This window comes from Piliocolobus tephrosceles, chromosome 1 (assembly GCF_002776525.5).
Source record: "Piliocolobus tephrosceles isolate RC106 chromosome 1, ASM277652v3, whole genome shotgun sequence".
In the NCBI taxonomy this organism is placed as follows: Eukaryota; Metazoa; Chordata; class Mammalia; order Primates; family Cercopithecidae; genus Piliocolobus; species Piliocolobus tephrosceles.
Window position 1 is genome coordinate 81396273 of NC_045434.1, and position 18194 is coordinate 81414466.

Below are 18194 nucleotides of genomic sequence, written 5' to 3' on the forward strand. Positions count from 1 at the left end.
GTGTGAGATGGTATCTCATTGTGGTTTTGATTTGCATTTCTCTGATGACAAGTGATGATGAGCATTTTTTCATGTGTCTGTTGGCTGTATGAATGTCTTCTTTTGAGAAATGTCTGTTCATATCCTTTCCCCACTTTTTGATGGGGTTGTTTGTTTTTTTCTTGTAAATTTGTTTGAGTTCTTTGTAGATTCTGGATATTAGCCCTTTGTCAGATGAGTAGATTGCAAAAATTTTCTCCCATTCTGTAGGTTGCCTGTTCATTCTGATGGTAGTTTCTTTTGCTGTGCAGAAGCTCTTTAGTTTAACTAGATCCCATTTGTCAATTTTGGCTTTTGCTGCCATTGCTTTTGGTGTTTTAGACATGAAGTCCTTGCCCATGCCTATGTCCTGAATGGTACTACCTAGATTTTCTTCTAGGGTTTTTATGGTATTAGGTCTAACATTTAAGTCTCTAATCCATCTTGAATCAATCTTCGTATAAGGAGTAAGGAAAGGATCCAGTTTCAGGTTTCTACTTATGGCTAGCCAATTTTCCCAGCACCATTTATTAAATAGGGAATCCTTTCCCCATTTCTTGTTTTTGTCAGGTTTGTCAAAGATCAGATGGCTGTAGATGTGTGGTATTATTTCTGAGGCCTCTGTTCTGTTCCATTTTGTTATATCTTTAACTATGTCTGTAACTAGTTCATCTAGTTCATGATCCCTTGATCATCTATGTGTAGACAGTAATTAGTAAGGTTAAATTTTCCACAAACTCCTCCTTCAGCTGCTAGCAAGTAGTCGAGAGCTAGTCTGTTTTGGTAGATAGCATTCCTCATCTGAGTCTCTTGCCAGGCAAGAACAGTCAAGGCTTGACTGGGTTTATTAGTACTAATTTCTAAAATAGCTTGCAACCGTATGATTCGGTTGAGCATGTAGATGGGGGTCCAATATCCCCATGAGCCATCTTGTGCCCAAGTAGCGGGCCCATAGTATTGTTAATTCTTTCAGGGGGTCATTCATCATCTTTCCAGTTACCTATGGCTATGCTTTGTTTTTCATGGGAAGCATAGACAGGGAGTCCTAGGAGTTCACCTGTTTTTATGGGCAGTAGGAAGAAAGATGGTTTAATAGTGCCAATTACACAGCTACCTGTCCACTGATCAGGTAGCTTAGCATAGGCTCTATGTCCACATATCCAGTATAGCCCAGTGGGGGCCGTCCAGTCCCAGTGGAATTCTGGGTGGGCCCAAATAGTCTGCAATTTTGGAAATTTACTGAATGGATTTTTTTCTGTGTAATTGGAACTCCACCATGTAACTGTTTTTGTGGTACCATTATACAGTTTTTGTCCAAGACAACTAAGTCATTCTACAGGGTGAGTGAATTCTTTTCCTCTTCTAGCTCTGCAATATTGTCTGATAGTTGAGGCTTTTGGAACCCAGAAATTGCCAGGGTGGTTCTTTGGGGCCAGGAATTCGTCAGGAACTGGGTCTGTAGGAACTAATTCTTGGGCTTCCATGGCCATTGATCTCCTGTTACAGTTCCTCCACAAACATAACATGAAGTGACTTTTAGAGACTGGGCTACATGCTCGGCTAATTGCAAAAACAAATTTCTAGTTTTTCCTGGAATTTCAGGTACTGGCACATTTAGTTCATCATAGAAAGTCTGAAATACTGGTTCTGGAGAGCGTTTTCAAATCTCTCCTTTTGTTAAAATGTTTACCTTAGGGTCTAGTCCCTTTCCATCAATGCCTAGAGATACATATTCTCCTTTTTTCCGTTTTGGGTCTGAGGGGTTTGTGATTACTAATTCTAAAGGGTTGCAGCTTCCACTTGTGCAGTAGGGGCTTCCTTTCCCTTTTTGGAGCCAAACAGGATCTTTTTCATCCTTTTTCCAAGTAGCCCAAATGACACAAGACCAGTACCCACATTCTTTTCCACACAATCCTAATTCCTGACAGATGTACTTATTTTTGGTCATGCAGCTTTTATCCCAATTAAAAGAGCTACATCCTGCTCCGAACTTATTGCTGTTAATGACAGCACAAGCATCAAATTTTAAGAGTATGCATTTGGGCACCCCTTTTTCTTCTGTTCTGGCTAATACTTTACTTGTATCATTTATAAGTCCCCACCAGTCTTCAGTCCTTAATCTTATTTCAAAAACTGTGGAAATGGGAGGTTCAGAGGGGTCATAGCACACATCAGGCTGGTCACTTCCTGGATTATAGACTTTGTAATGAGTGTTATTATACAAACATATTCCTTTTGGAATTCCTAGGCACTCACAATAACTATAGAACAAAAAGATTGTCTTAACTTGTTGTCCTACCTCAGTGACCTGATGTATGCACTGAAAGCAGTCCCCTGCGGGGGAAGAAGCAGTGGAAGCTTTTACCACACAAGTCCATGTTATAAGGAAAATGAGTCCCATGACAATTTTCCTCATGTTTTGGCCGTGTGTAGACCAGTCAGCTTCCGGGTGTGACTGGAGCAGGGCTTGTCGTCCTCCTCAGGGTTACTTTGCAGGGATTGTCTAGGCTTGGTTTGGCCTCCCAGGTTCCAGTGGCTGCGGGCTTTATGCGGCTATGGTGAATCTAGGCCGGAATTCCTTCTCTCTTCACAGCCGTGGGAGTGGTCAGGATAACAGTCTGGAGTCCCTTCCTCCACAGCCATAATAAGGGAGCTACGTTCCAGTCTTTGATCCACACATGGTCACCTGGAGAAAAAGGGTAAACTGGGGAGAATAAGCTGACTGGGCACCTCTCATTTACCCAAGTTAAGATTGTCTGGGTAATTTTTCCCCAAGGCCTGTAACTGTCGCTGCAATTCAGTTTCACCCAACTCTTGGGGAGTACCCAGAAGTCCTCACAGTATAGGAGGAGGCCTATGATATAATATTTCATAAGGGGAGTATCCTGTTTTCTTAGAGGGGGTGCACCTAATTTTGAACAATACCATAGGAAGGGCATGTATCCATTTTAATTCTGTCTCTTGACATACTTTCCCTAAACTATTTTTGACAGTCTGATTCATTCGCTCCACCTTTCCAGAACTCTGAAGTCAGTAGGTGGCATGTAGCGTCCAAGTGATTCCCAATACCTTTGCCGTCCTCTGTACTAAGTCATCCACAAATGGCCCATTATCTGAGCCAATCCGTAGAGGCAGTCCAAACCTAGGGATGAGATCTTGAAGAAGCACACGGGTTACTTCATAAGCTTTTTCAGTTTGTGTTGGATAAGCCTGTACCCACCCAGAGTAAATACACACTAGAACCAGGAAATACTAGTTACCTCCGCATTTGGGCATCTCTGTGAAGTCCACTTGAAGATCTTCAAAGGGAGCTGCTCCACAGGCTTATATGCTGGGAGGAACAGAGGGGCCTTGCTTTGCATTGTGCCGTCGACAGGTAACGCATCGCTGCACTACTGTTTTAGCAAGAGCTTCACTAAGTTCTAGGGCCCGAGTTAAGGCAGTGAGCTTTGCTTTCTGGGCTGAAGTGCTCTGAGGCAATGGTCTGGCTTCAGTGACATCATCCAAGGTTACCACCACATATCCTGCACATCTTTCTCCTCGTGGATTGATGAAGCTGCTCCTGTCCACATATAACTCCCAGTCCACTGATGCCCATGGCTGGTCTCAAAGATTGGGTCTGCTAGAATAGACTGAGTCCACACAGTTATGTTCAACAGAGTTGTCTAATACTGGGAGTAAGGTGGCAGGATTCAGAGTGTTACAGACTTCAATGATTATGCAGGGGTTTTCACATAACAAGCTTTGGTACTAGGTTAATCTAGCATTTGTTAGCCAATGGTGTCCTTTGGTATTCATTAAAGTTACCACCTCATGGGGGGCCTTTATGCTTAAGTTTTGCCCAAGGGTTAGCTTGTCTGCTTCTTGCGCTAACAGGGCTGTAGCTGCCAGGGCTCTCAGACATGGAGGCCAGCCTTTTGAAACTCCATCTAGCTATTTTGAGAGGTAGGCCACTGGTCTTGGCCAGGGCCCCACAGTTTGGGTTAAAACTCCAACTGCCATTTTTTTCTTTTCATTTCTTTTTTTTTTTTTTTTTTGAGACGGAGTCTTGCTCTGTCACCCAGTCTAGAGTGCAGTGGTGCAATCTTGGCTCACTGCCAGTTCCACCTCCCAGGTTCACACCATTCTCCTGCCTCAGCCTCCCAAGTAGCTGGGACCACAGGTGCCTGCCACCACGCCCAGCTAATTTTTTTTTTATTTATTTTATTTTTATTTTTTATTTTTTGAGACGGAGTCTTGCTCTGTCGCCCAGGCTGGAGTGCAGTGGCCGGATCTCAGCTCACTGCAAGCTCCGCCTCCCGGGTTTACGCCATTCTCCTGCCTCAGCCTCCCAAGTAGCTGGGACTACAGGCACCCGCCACCACACCCGGCTAGTTTTTTGTATTTTTTAGTAGAGACGGGGTTTCACTGTGTTAGCCAGGTTGGTCTCGATCTCCTGACCTCGTGATCCGCCCGCCTTGGCCTCCCAAAGTGCTGGGATTACAGGCATGAGCCACTGCATGCAGCCCATTTTTTCTCTTTCTGACACATAGAGTGTAAAGGGCTCTGTCAAATCTGGTAGTCGTAAGGCTGAGGTTGACATAAGTTTTTCCTTTAACTTGTAAAGGCTTGCTGTTGCAGAGGTTCCCATTCAAAAGGCTCCCGGTCACCCGCCTTTGTAACCCCTACAATGGTTTGGCTAGCACCACAAAGTTTGGAATCCATAATCTGCAGAACCCCACAGTTCCTAGAAATTCCCTTACTTGCCTTCTGGTTTTAGGTTCTGGTAAGCTGTAGATGACCTGCTTTCTTTCTGACCCCAGGCTGCGCTCCCCTTTTCGAATAGTGAATCCCAGGTAGTGTACCTGCTGTCTGCAGATTTGAGCTTTCTTCTTGGACACCTTATATCCACAGTCCTCCAGGTGTCGAAGCAGAGCATCCATCCCTTTTGCACACCTGTCTGTCGTGGAGTGTCCTAGCAGAAGATCGTCCACGTACTGCTGCAAGATGCAGCCTAGGTCTTTAGCAGGAAACTTCTGGAGGTCTCGAGCCAATGCCTCCCTGAAGATGGTGGGGGAATTTTTAAACCCTTGGGGAAGCCAAGTCCAAGTGTACTGAGTAGTGACACCTGACCCCAGATCTTCCCACTGAAAGGCAAACAGCTTTTGGCTCTAAGGAGCTAGTCTGATGGTAAAGAAGGCATGCTTCAAGTCCAGACAAGTGAACCAGCTGTCCTCAGCTGGCAGCAGTCCTAACAGTGTGTAAGGCTTAGGAACTGTTGGGTGCAGAGTCACTGTAGCTTGGTTAGCCAAGCGTAAGTCCTCTATGGGTCAATAGTCCCTGGTCCCTGGCTTGCAGACAGGTAGGAGGGGGGTGTTCCATGGAGACTGGCAAGGAACTTTAATTACAAAAGCTTTCAAGCATTTAAGATGAACTTGTATTCCTTCAAGAACTTCTCTAGGAACCAGATACTGCTTTTGTCTAATTGGCTGGGCCCTAGGCTTAACTTCTGTGAGTACGGGGGCTTGATTGATCGCCAGCCCCGGAGGATTGTCCTCTGCCCATACTCGGGGCCATCGCTTAACTAGAGCCGGTTTTATCTCCTGACCTGGCTCGGTTAGAAAAAGTCTCCATTCTTCTTCTTGGGGGACTGTAAGGGCCATAATAACTCCTGTTCTCAGGAACTTCAGCTGTAAAGATCCCTGTTTTGTAAAGGAAATGGTGGCTCTCAGCTTACTAAGCAAGGGGCAGTCAGGCCTATACAGAAATTGATGAGTCACTTTATGTCCTCCCACCAAGCAGGTCCGCGGTAGGCAGAAAACCTGCTTGGCGGAGACTCCCGTTGCTCCGATTATATCAATGTTTTCTTAGATAAGGGGGACACTGGGGTGCCTTGCCCCCTATTGTCATCCTGACCATGGGCTCCTTGGGGGCATTTGAGCCCAGTCCCCTTCAGTCTAGTAGCTCTTTGGCCAGATTGAACAAAGTCCCTTCATCTTTATCTGTGGTCTTTTGCTCCGCATCACCTTGCTTCTCCTTTAGTTGGGGATACTTATCTTTCCAATGTCCTATTTCTTTATAGTAGGCACATTGGTTATGCTGCAGACGTGAGCAATTGGACTGGGCATTCCTTCCGGAACCCCCCTTTCCCTGCCCTTTGCGGGGATCCCTCTAATTGCTGCAGCCAGAAAATCAGCATTCCGCCTGGCCTGGCATTCACCTTCCTTATGGCTTTCTCGGCGGCTTGTTGCATCTCTATTTACAAATACTCTATTAGCTATCTCCAGTAACTGCAAGGTATTCATCCCTGCAAAACCAGCCTGTGTTTGCAATTTCCTCTGGATATCTTCTGTGCTTTGACTAACTAAGGCCATGTTAATCATACGCTGGTTTTCAGGACTATCTGGATCAAAAGGAGTGTACATACGATAGGCCTCACACAATCTTTCATAAAATTGGGCTGGGCTTTCCTCCTTTCCTTGGATGACTTCAGAAACTTTATTTACACTTGTGGCCTTTTGAGCCCCTTTTTTCACCCCTTCAATTAATGCCTCCTGGTATCGTCTTAACCTCTCCATATTGGGTCCTTCATTCACATCCCATTGAGGATCTGCTCCTGGCAGCTGAATTCTTATGTATTCCTGAGGATTTTGGTATTTGGCTGGGATGTGCTCCTCTAGCCATTTAGTTGCCACCTGAAGCCCCCTTCGCCTTTCATCTGTGTTAAAGAGGTACATGAGTAACTGGTGGCAATGAGCCCAAGTAGGATTATGAGTCTGTATAATAGTTTGGAGCAAGTCAATTAGAGCTTGAGGCTTTTCAGTGTAAGATGGGGTATTATTTTTCCAATCGAGGAGGTCAGCTAGGTCAGCAGAGGTGAAAGGGTGACATACGAAGGCACGCCTTTCCACCATGTGTCCATCCTCTTCTACTCCAGTATGTCACTGCTCTCTCAGGGGCATTTGAATTCCAGCCTTGGGCTGTAAAGAGGCTGCCAAGGGAGGAGTTTCTCCTGCAGGTTCGCTTCCTTCCTTTCTACTCTGGGTGATCTCGGGCCTGTGGGCTCAGAAGTAGGGGGCCTCTCTGCTTGATAAGGAGCGGCACTGTTGGTGCCCTCTCCTGCCATGAGTCTTTGGGCTCCGGGTCAGACAGAACTTTAGGGGCTGGCTTCCCTTGGCAGGTAGAGTGAGAACTTTCCTTAACTAACTGTCCCTTTGCTACTAGTACTGCTGCTGCCTGTGTCCTTAACCACTGTGGAGGATCTAAAACTAGCTGTAACCAGAAATCTATATATGGGAACTGATCTGGGTGTCCTGGCTGGCCAGTTACTTTGTGCCATACCTTTGAAACAAGAGACCTGTCCAGGCTTCCTTCTCTCATTCTGGCCAATCTATTTCACACAAAGTTCTCAGTTTTCCTGGAGTCATAGTGACTCCATAGTCTCCTTTGAATCCTTTCTTGAAATTCTTTAACATAGTTCCCAATGAGGTGGGCTTACTTTGTGCCTGGCCCATGTTTTCTTGAGACAAAATATCACGCTAACACCACACACTCACCACAAAACAAAGAATGGGTAAAGAGGGCACACACACACCTTTGTCATTTATATCAAACCAAAATCAGAGTACCAAGAAATTCAAGCCAAGTCAAAACCAAAACCAAAGTATCAAGCAATTCAAGTCAAGTCAAAACCAGAACAAAAGTGCTGATACAGGCATGCTGTGGGTGATCAGGCCATGCTTCCACTCAAATGGAGTGGGCAAGTTTCAAAGATTAGTCTTACCAAGTTTCAGATGTCTGGACTCCAAGTGCCAGTTCCTTCCTGGTGTTCAGCCACTGCGTTGATCCTCCCCGGGGGCCTGCCATGCACTGCTCTGGCGAGGCATTCCACTGGGGCAATTGCCTACCTGGGAGCACTCTTTGGATTGCGTCGTTCAGGTGGGCTGGAGTTCCCTGCAGGGATGCTCCACAGGGCAGGCCTAAGCTGCCTAAGGGGCTGCCTTGGCCATCCATCAGTCACCTCGATTCCCTGTCAGGGAACCAAGAAATGTAGCAGGACAAGTTGTGGACAAAATCCCATAGACACTGAGATAGTGAAGGAAGTAGCTTTTAATCATCTGGAAGCATCAGCAGACTAGCATCTTAAAATCCGAGCTTGTTGAGTGCACAATGTCTGTCCCTTTTAAGGGCTCACAACACTAAAGATTTTACATGAAAGGGCCGTGATTGATTGAGCAATCTAGGAAGCATGTGACAAGGGCTGCGTGCACCAGTAATCAGAGTGAAACAGAACAGAACGAGAAGTTTTACAATGTCGTTCCATACAATGTCTGGAATCTATGGATAACATCGATTGCTAGGTCATGGGTTGAATATTAACTATCAGGCTAACGTCAGGCAGGCCCAGACCTGGTTTTGGGTCTGGTGTCTGGTGCCGGGTTGCCTGCCTTTGGTTTCACTTCCTTGTTTCTTCTTAAAGCAGGTACTGAATATAAAACACTACAGAACAATATGGGTGGGTCTCTTTCTCTCTTCTGTCACTTCTACTTGAGGTTGCCCTTTCCTGACCCCTCTCTTCTCCTGTCACATGGAGTTCTTAGTCCACTTCTGTCATCCCATCCAGAGGCTATGCCTTGTCTTCTGTCTGCAGCTCCCAGCACAGTGCCTCATACACAGTAAGTGCTCATTAAATATTCAGTGAATGAAGTAACTCTGACTCGTGAGTTGACCTGGCACAGTCCCAGATACTGGCATCTGACGACAGGAGAGGACTAATTAGAATCCTTGAATTTCATAAGGAAAATATAAAATAATGTAAGAGTTTATCTTTGTGTCTCAGGGGCAAGGAAGAACTTCTTAAATAAAACTTGAGAAAGTATACAATATGAGGCAAAAATGAGTGAAATTGATTTTCATTCAGTGAAGGACACCATAGCCACAGTTAATTAATCAACAGGTGACTGATGAGAGAAGGTGTTTAAAATGTCTAAAATTGAAAGAGGAGTCACATCTACAACATACCAGCAACCAGTACAAATCAAAAAGAGGAAAAGGCAGCGATCTTGTTGAAAAATGGTCAGAGTATCTAAGCAGACAGTGAACAGAAAGGAAACCCCAAAGGCTAACACTTTATATAAAGAGTTCCTCCAACTCATCTCTGGAGAGATGCAAATTAAAACAAGAGAGAGACTGCACTTTACCTATTAGACTGCAAATGCTAGAAAGCTGGGTTCAGCTAGGCGTCTGAGGGGATGTGGGACAGAGAATCTGTAGCTCTGCTGGGGGAGTGTAACCACTTTGAAGGACAGTCAAGGAGGGCAGTCAGTCCAATTAAAAAAGAAACAAAAAACCCATGGCCCTACCGTTCCACTCCTAGGTATAAATCCCAAAGAAATTGGCATACCAATCCCTAAGGTGACATGCATTAGGGTTTTGTGACATTATTTGAGGTTGCATGGTCAAGTCTGTGTTTCTCACTGGTAGCGTGGATAGACAAAGTATAGTGGCTGCTCCCACAGAGCCCTGGAGCTACACTCCTGAGGGCTAAAGGTAAGAAAGAATGGGATACAAGTTAGGTAAATTTAAAATCTATGCACACATACAGAATACACATTTTGTAAGAACACAAGAAACAGAAAGACGCACATGAAACATAAACCAGTAATTGCCAAGAACGGAGCAAAAAAGCTAATGGGATAAAAGGAAATGAATGAATGAGTAAATGATCAATTATATATGTAAGAGAGGGCCTTGCTCAGATCAATGATGATATCTCAAACTGCAAGCAACCGATCACCTACAACTTTTAAAAACTTAAGTTCTGACCCAGAGCTGGCATTACTGCATTCCTTTATACATATTCTGTCTTCAGTTTGATTAAAATAATCCATATGCAGGTGAGCAATTGATGCCTTGCTCAATAGGCTACCATGCCCAGAAGCCATTGTGTTTTCAGAGTCAACACAAAATGAATGGCAACTGATAGAGGCCAGCTCCTGTCTGCCTTGCTTTTTGTTGTATCTCCAGTTCCTACCACAGTGCCTGGCAAATGGTAGATGCTTAGTAAGTATTTTTAGGAATGAGTAATGATGGATCTTCCTGGAAGATACTTTGGGGAACCTTTTTGATGCATATCCACACTCACTCTTGGGTACATGCTCCCCCAGAGCTGGGCTAGGCTGGCCATGGACCCTTGAGGCCTAGGTGTTGGAGAAGCACCCAAGGAGTAGAGGACACTGGACCAGAAGAAGAAGGGAGGCTGAAAACAAGGATCCCAAAAGGGTGTGTGGAAGGCCACCAAACATTCGAGCCAGAAATTGCTCCTGCATTCTTTTGTTTGAGAACCAAGGATGCCAGAGGACACACAAGTTTGGTGAGAGGAGGGGGAACCTGGGGCTGGGGGCGGTTACCTGGGGTAGGCTCTATGGCCCCAGTGTGCTTCATGTGCAGGGCCAGATGTAGTGCTGGTGGGCTGGCTGAGTTAGTGGGCTGGTGGAGTGGGGCGATTCTGGCCTGACTGCCCCAGGGAAGGTCCCAGCACACTGCAGGCTGCCCCCACTTCTTCCCAACCCCTCCCTTACTGCTTGAACTATTCAGAGTGGCTGCCCGGCCTACGACAAGTCAGCAGAAAAGGGCCTTCTCATTCCCTTCTCCTCTCTGGATTTCACCCTGACCCAGATGGCTGCTGGCTGGACTTGAGGACGGCTGTGCTGTCAGCTGAAGCAAGTCAGCTGGGGCTAGGTCTGCCTGGTATCCTGCTCACTTGGCTTTAGTCCCAGAATTGCACAGCTCTGGGGTGTCTTTGTTTCCTGTTAACTAGATGGGGACCAGGGAAGCTATGTCAGAACCCGCTGTGTCTGTAGATTCTGGCGCACGATGGCAAATAAGCCAATGTGTCCTGTGTTTCCCAATCTGTACTCATCATTCAGGTCTAGGGACTCTTCCAGGGGCAGCCGATGCCTCTCCTCAGCTCACCTGCTGGTCTCCAGCTTCCGTCCTGGCAACCCTGAGCTCAGGTTTCCACCTGTAACAGGATGGAACACGCTGGCTTTATCACCCACCTGAGTCCTCAGAGGGGCTCTGCCATGGCTCTTACCTGCACCCTCTACCCCAGCTTTCCCCTGCAGTGACTGGATTCTCCTGATTCAGAGGGTTTGTTGCTAATGATCATACTCAAGGCCAGAAAGGGGAAGAGAGCCCTGAGACCAGAGGGTGGGACCTGAACATCTGTATGGTAATAATTACGGAAATAAAAGTGATAATATTAATGTTTTAACTTTACATGCTGGGCATTGTGCCCACTGCTTCTTGTACATTATTTCATTTAATCCTCAAAGTATCAATATGAAGTAGGAACCACCACTGTCTCCTCTTTATACTTGAGTACACCGAGGCTTGGAGGGGTTAAACCCTTTGCCCATAGTCACACAAACAAATGAGGTAGAATTTGGATTTTAACCGAGACATGCCGACTCTCTTGGTATGCGTAACAATGACACTGTTGTGCCTTTTACACAATGGCATTCCCCCCCACTGCCCCACCCCGGCATCCAACAGCCTTTATTTCTGTGTATCCTGGTGCTGTAGTCTGTATCACCCCATTTTGAACTGATAGCAACCAGTTGAGGTAGAGATTATTCTCATCTTATGGATATGGAAGCCATGGCCTGGAGGAGTGAAGTGACAAGCTCCAGGTCACAGAGCTGGGAACTGGCAGGGTCAGGATGCAAGTGAGACCTCCTTCAGATCCAGAACTCTTCACTGTAAAGGAGGCAGCACCTGTTAAGGAGAGAGAGATGTGGAGTCAGGGGCAGTCCATTTTTGTGATGGTGTGAGGAAGGGATGTAGCTATGCAAGGACTTAGAAGATGGTGGCACAGGAAGATCTGGACACTCAGGGCTGCTGCCCAGGCATGGAAGGCATGGTGGCAGAAGGGCTGGGTCTCATTTTCCTGACCAGTGGCTTTTCTTCTACAGAGTCTAAGGGGCTCTTTATCCTTAAGGCTTAGCTTTGGAATTGGCCCAGCCCCATCCTTTTGTGGAGCCTGTTATGGGTAGCCCACAGCACAGACAGTCCCCACTCATGATGAGGATGGACACTGCTCTTGAGACAATGATAAGCTACCTTGTGCAGGCTCTGAGGGTGAGAGTGCCAGGACAGGTCCCCTTCTTCTCTGGTCCTGAGGCTCCTCATCCTTAAGTGGAGGAGGCTGGGTCACACATTTTTCCCAACTTATTGTAAGGCAGCTTCCTTCCTAAGATGAGTGTGTGCCAAGATGCTGGATGCCATGACGCATGATGATTTCTCACATGTGAAAAGGACCCATTGGTCATCACTCTGCCATCTTCCAACCAAGCCCCACTGGCCAGGGCCCAGCACACTGCCTAGAGCCTGTGACAGTCCCTAGTATTGGGGGCTTATGGTGGTTAACTTTGCGTGTCAATATGACTTGGCTATGATGTCTACATATGTGGCCAAACATTATTCTGGATGTTTCTGTGAGGGTGTTTTTCGATGAGATTAATATTTAAATTGGTAAAGCAGATTGCCCTCCCTAACATAGGTGGGCCTCATCCAATCAGCTGAAGGTCCAGATAGAACGAAAGACTGACTTCGTCTGAGCAAGAAGGAATTCTGTCAGCAGACGGCCTTTGGACTTGAACCGCAGCATCTTGTTGATTCTGTCTCTCTAGGGAACCCTGACCAATTCAGTGGTGAAATAGGGTAGAGTTAGGGCAAGACTCTGACCCTCTCCAACCAGAGCCTCTGTGCTGGTTGGAAGTTTAACTTCCTCTCTTAGACTCTTGGTCATATGGGGATAAGCAGACCATTCATTTGTTTGGGAGCCCTTAAAAGGCAGGACTCTAGTGCTAAACCTGCTGTGTCCTGCCCTGCATGGCACCCCATGTGAATGGATGCATTAGTAAAGGTTCCTCACTCCCCCTGACAGAAGAGGGTGAGACTGCATGGCCCAATGGAGGAAGCACATGGAAGAGAAATGGGGAAGGTGAGGACTGGCCCCAGCTCTGCCCTCTTTAACCAGGTAGCCCTGGACATTCCTAACAACCTCTCATTCTTCTTGATTCTTCATTCGCAAAGTGGGTGTCATATCATTTGGGATATTATATACAAGAACATAAAATCAAACAAAACACATGAAAACACTTTGGGAAGCTTCAACTACCCCATGACATCTGGCATTGCACTTTTTAGAAAAGGGAGTGGGCAGTGGGTTGAGAGACCCTGAATCTTTTTCTAGACCACTTGGTGATGGGAGCTGAGCAAGGACTTGAACAGGTGGGTGGTACCCATGTAGAGTCCCCAAGAGGCCTTTGAGTTTGGAGCCAGTGCTGCTTGCTTCTTGGGGGCTCAGAGATGACGAAGCAAACACTTGCCTGTAGCAGTTTAGAGTCAGTGCACAGAGAGACTTTAGGACTCAAGGCTCTACTAGTTTCAGGCATAAAACTAGGACTAGATAGAAGATGTATGTTGTAACCAATAAAATCACTCTCATCTCTCATTTTTTTCCTCTGCAGTGGAGCTCTTTGTGCTTTAACAGGACCCTTAGAAAGGGCCCCTAAAACTTGGGCTGTGGTTTGAAGACATTGTTCTTTTGGGGACAAGACAGAGGAAGTAAAAAGCAGAATTCTTTCTAAATTAGAATTGTATTCTGAGCGTGGGTTTGGGGGACTTACAGGAAGACTTGGGGTGAGTATAAAAGCCTGCTTCCCTGGGGAGGTGTATGTTTTGGGTCAGAAATGCTCCTGTTTGCATCTTTCATGCTGACATTCTCAGGTAGCACCAAAAGCCATTCCTTCCAGATCTTTTTTTTTTTAATTATACTTTAAGTTCTAGGGTACATGTGCACAACGTGCAGGTTTGTTACATATGTATACTGATGGGCTGCACCCATCAACCCGTCAGCACCCATCAACTCGTCATTTACATCAGTTATAACTCCCAGTGCCATCCCTCCCCTCTTCCCCCTCCCCATAATAGGCCCCGGTGTGTGATGTTCCCCTTCCCATGTCCAAGTGATCTCATTGTTCAATTCCCACCTATAAGTGAGAACATGCGGTGTTTGGTTTTCTGTCCTTGTGAAAGTTTGCTGAGAATGATGGTTTCCAAGGAGGAGCTGGTACCATTCCTTCCTTCCGGATCTTAGATGACAGCAGAAATAGTTTCAGGTATTTTGCAAATGGAATGTATTTGTTTCCTAGGGCAGCCTTAACAAATTACCACCCAGGGGGTGGCTTAAAACAATAGGAATTTATTCTCTCAAAGTTCTGAAGGCTAGAAGTCTGAAGACAGATGGGCCATGTTCCCTCCAAAGGTTCTAAGGAAGAATCCTTACTCACCTCTTCCCAGCTAATGGTGGCTCCTGACAGCCCTTGATGTTCCTCAGCTGATAGCTGTGTCCCTCCAATTGCAGCCTCTGTTTTCACATGGCCTTCACTGTGTGACTTTTTTTTTCTATCTCATAAAGATGACATCATCTTTTCTAATTACACCTGCAAAGACCCTATTTCTTTTTTTTTTTTTTTTTCTTAAGGCATGCTTTTTACATTTTATTTTTTCCAGTTCTCCCATAGCTGGTTATTAACAAATCACAGGGAAGCTACATGAAGGCCAGATGTATAGTAAGCTGGAAAGAGTCATGTTGCCAGTTACTGGTCAAGAGAAAACACTCCTAGGCTACCAGTTGCTGATAATATCAATCTATTTCATTGAAACAGATGACGTTGTCTGTAATTGATCATTTTGACCTATAAAAATGGCAATGTCATCTAGTTCAATCTAAATGTTAAAATAATTTGTCAAAACAACAAAAGTGCATTTTACAGACAAAAATGCAAATCATTATTAAAGGAGGGCTCTATACATGTGTCACTATTAAATAGGGAACCTTCCTGAATCCCCATACCCCAGAATTACCCTCTTCTATTCCTGTTCATTGAACACTCATCAAGTCTCTGGACTCTGCCAAACATTCAGCTAGATCTGGTCGTATTCATTACCTGGACCAGTTAGACCCTATTTCTAAATAAGGTCACCTTCTGAGGTTCCAGGTGGATGTGAATTTTGGGGGTCACTATTCAACACACAACATGGAGAAATCAAGAGAGAAGATCTGTTCAAAGTGTCCCTAATGCAAATAGGAATGAGCACAGAACTGGGTGAGGGAGCTGTCCCTATTCACAGTTGGGCCTGTAGTCAGAGTTTCTGGAAGGTTTGGGGCATGTGCCCATTCATTAGAAAACTGTGCAGCTTTTTCCAGTGCCCAGATGCTCTCTGAGATGGGTTAACCCAAATCTGTCCTCCGAGTCCCTGGGTATGACTTGCTAGGATTCATGATCTCTTTAAATATTGCCCCTGAACATTGAGTTTTCATTTGGGTGAATTTGCTACTGCTCAGAACAGACTTGAAAACTGCCAGGCCAGCACCTGTTCCTCAGTCTGCCCAACTGACACTGGTTTCACACTGATCAACCTGTATCAGCAGCGGCCCCCTTAGTTACGTCCATGCAACTCCTTTTGTTAGAGTGAGAGACCACAAGCAGCAAACACAGTCCTGCAAGTCACATAAGGGCCACATCACCAATAGAGTAGATGGGCTAAATGGCTTCGTGCCACACCATGTGTTTTGGGGAGCTACAGCTGGATGAATCCCACACAGGTGGGATCCTGACCAGCCCTGAGCCTCGACCTCCCCTCCCCCTGCTGTCTGTCTCACTTTCTGGCTTCCCCCGTGCAGGCCTTTCCGTGCCTCACACCTGCCAAGCTTATTTCTTGCTTCTGGCATCTGCAGCATAATTTCCGTCTCTGGAAATTTCTTCCTGGACCTTTCCATATTTGGCTCCTGGTCATTCAGTCCTCTCAGCTTAAAAGATACCTCGTCAGAGAGCCTTCCTTGATCACTTCCCTCTCTACTGCCAATTCTGTTTCTTCCTATCAGCTGTTTTATTTTCTTCACACAGTCTGTCATTTTCTGATGCTTTGCTTATCTATTTGTTAATTATCTCTTCTGCCCTTACCCTTGATTTTAACTTCTGTGATGTCAGGGACCTTCTCTTCTTTCTCAGTCCTGTACTAGAGAGGCAGAGATGGTGCCAGGTACATCGTGGGTATCTAGTCAATATTTTTTGGGCCTCTTCAGTAACCCAACACTTTGTTTTTACCCGTTCAAGTCACAGAGGGGCAACACGGCGTGCTGGATGGAACACTAACCAGTCAAAGACTCGGAGACCTGGGTCCAATGTGGGTTGTCCCTCACTCATCACGCAAGGTAAAGTACATCTTTCAAACACTGTGACTGGGTCTCGGTCTCCTGGACTGTATGCTAGGGGGAGATTCCTATCCAGTTCACAGAGTTCTTATGCAGATCAAGTTATGTCAATACGATAATGTACACATGCAAGGTAGTGAGGTCTCAACCATTTAAGAACTTTCAGAAATAAGAGGAGCAAATGCAGGGAAGAGAAAGTCCTAGAGAAAACCAGCCTCTCCTAATGCTAAGCTCTGAGGGGGCAGCCCTGGGGACTCATTAGCTAATACATGTTGACATTTCAATCGTTTCTTCATCTTCCAGGAAGGTTTTTTTTTTTTTTTCAGGCCATAGTACAGCATGGTTATTTTTAGCAAAATAATGATTTCAGACAAGTGAGATAACTTTTAATCTCCTGGTTATAAATTCTGTGGACCCAAAGAAGGAAGCATGAGATGCTTTATGGAGTGTTTCTATAGTTTCCCACCTCTTGAGATGGGTCCACCCTGCTTCCCTGCTGGTGTTCAGGCTGCGTGGAATCCCGGTGGTCTAGACTTAGGGCAGGCCCAAGCAGGACTGACCTTGCTGTAGTGCTTGGTGAGGCTCTGCACAGTGAGCTTCCATGGATCGTTGCTTCATGGTCCTGTGGTTGGGGGAATAGGGAGGGGCAATAGGGTGGAAGGTTGGGGCAGCACCTTTTGGGCTGAACTTGCCTATGCGTAGTGGTGGTAGGGATAGGGTTCAGTGTTCATAGAAACAGCTTCACTTCTAGCGTGTTCTCTGTTTGTAGCTGCCCTCCTTTCTGGACTTCTTGGTGGTTTCCTCCAGCTCTGCCTCTCCTGAAGCCTCCGTCCAAGCTAGTACTCCACTAAGTTCTGATGTTTGCCCATGTATATTGCATTATCTTACTGATATAACTAGATCCTTCTCTTTCCCTCTGGTGCTGCATCTTCTGCAAGACCTCCAATTTTCTACCCCAGAGCCTCACCCTTGCCCTACTTTTTCAGGCAGGGCCCGGCCCCAGGCAGCATAGAGGCAATCTGGCTTTCAAGGACCTCAGTTATGCGGCTTGGGGAAGAATGATAGCTCTTGCTTTGTTTCCACTGCTTTGCTGCCAACTTTTCTTACATTTTCTGTGATCACTTAAACCTCCATCTCAAAACACTGGTGAGAAAAAAAGCAGGGGAGATGCCTGATGAGGGAGGGTGAAATACAAAAATAGGGGTGGCTCTGAATATAAGTCTGCAGATTTGACAACTTTGATGAAATGGGCCAATTCCTTGAAATCACAAACTATCAAAGCTCGTATCATAGGAAATAGATAACTGGAATAGTCCTAAATCTATTAAATAAATTGAATTTGTAGTTTAAGCCTTCCTACAGAGAAAACTTAAGTTTTAGAAAAAAATTTAAGTGAAAACCTCTGTGATCTTAGAAGTTCTTAGATCCAAAGAGTTCATAGGCTGAATACCAAAATATGCTCCGTAAAAGAAAAATTGATAAATGGGATAAACCGTGTTAAAATGAAAAACTTTTGCTCTGAGAAGCGTACTGTCAAAAATGAAATGACAAGTCACAGCATAGAAGACAATATTTGCAAATTACATATTTGACAAGGGACTCATATCCAAAATATATAAAGAACGCTCAAAGATCATCAATAACAAAATAACCAGCTATTTTTGTTTTAAAAGAGAAAATGATTTGGACACACATTTCATCAAAAAAGATGTGCAGATGACAGCTAAGCCCATGAAAAATGCTCAGCATCATTAGTCACTGGAGGAATGCAAATTACAGCTGCAGCGATGCCTCGACACACCTACTGAAATGACTCAAAACCAAAACCAGGCCAAAAGAAACCCAAAAACTAAACTGACAGTAGTGAGTTCTGGCTAGGGTGTGGAGTAATTGGAACACTCATGTTGCTTGT

General features: G+C 45.5%; 1 protein-coding gene across 2 annotated transcripts in view; it reads left to right on the forward strand.

Annotated features, from left to right (window-relative positions):
• The window catches only part of CNIH3 (cornichon family AMPA receptor auxiliary protein 3), a 300156-nt gene that overhangs the window by 172486 nt on the left and 109476 nt on the right, over positions 1-18194 (forward strand). For both annotated transcript variants that reach the window (XM_023203656.1, XM_023203655.1), the window contains one exon: positions 16185-16282. In XM_023203656.1, coding sequence (XP_023059424.1) covers positions 16185-16282 — 98 coding nt within the window. The remainder of the gene's footprint in view (positions 1-16184; positions 16283-18194) is intronic.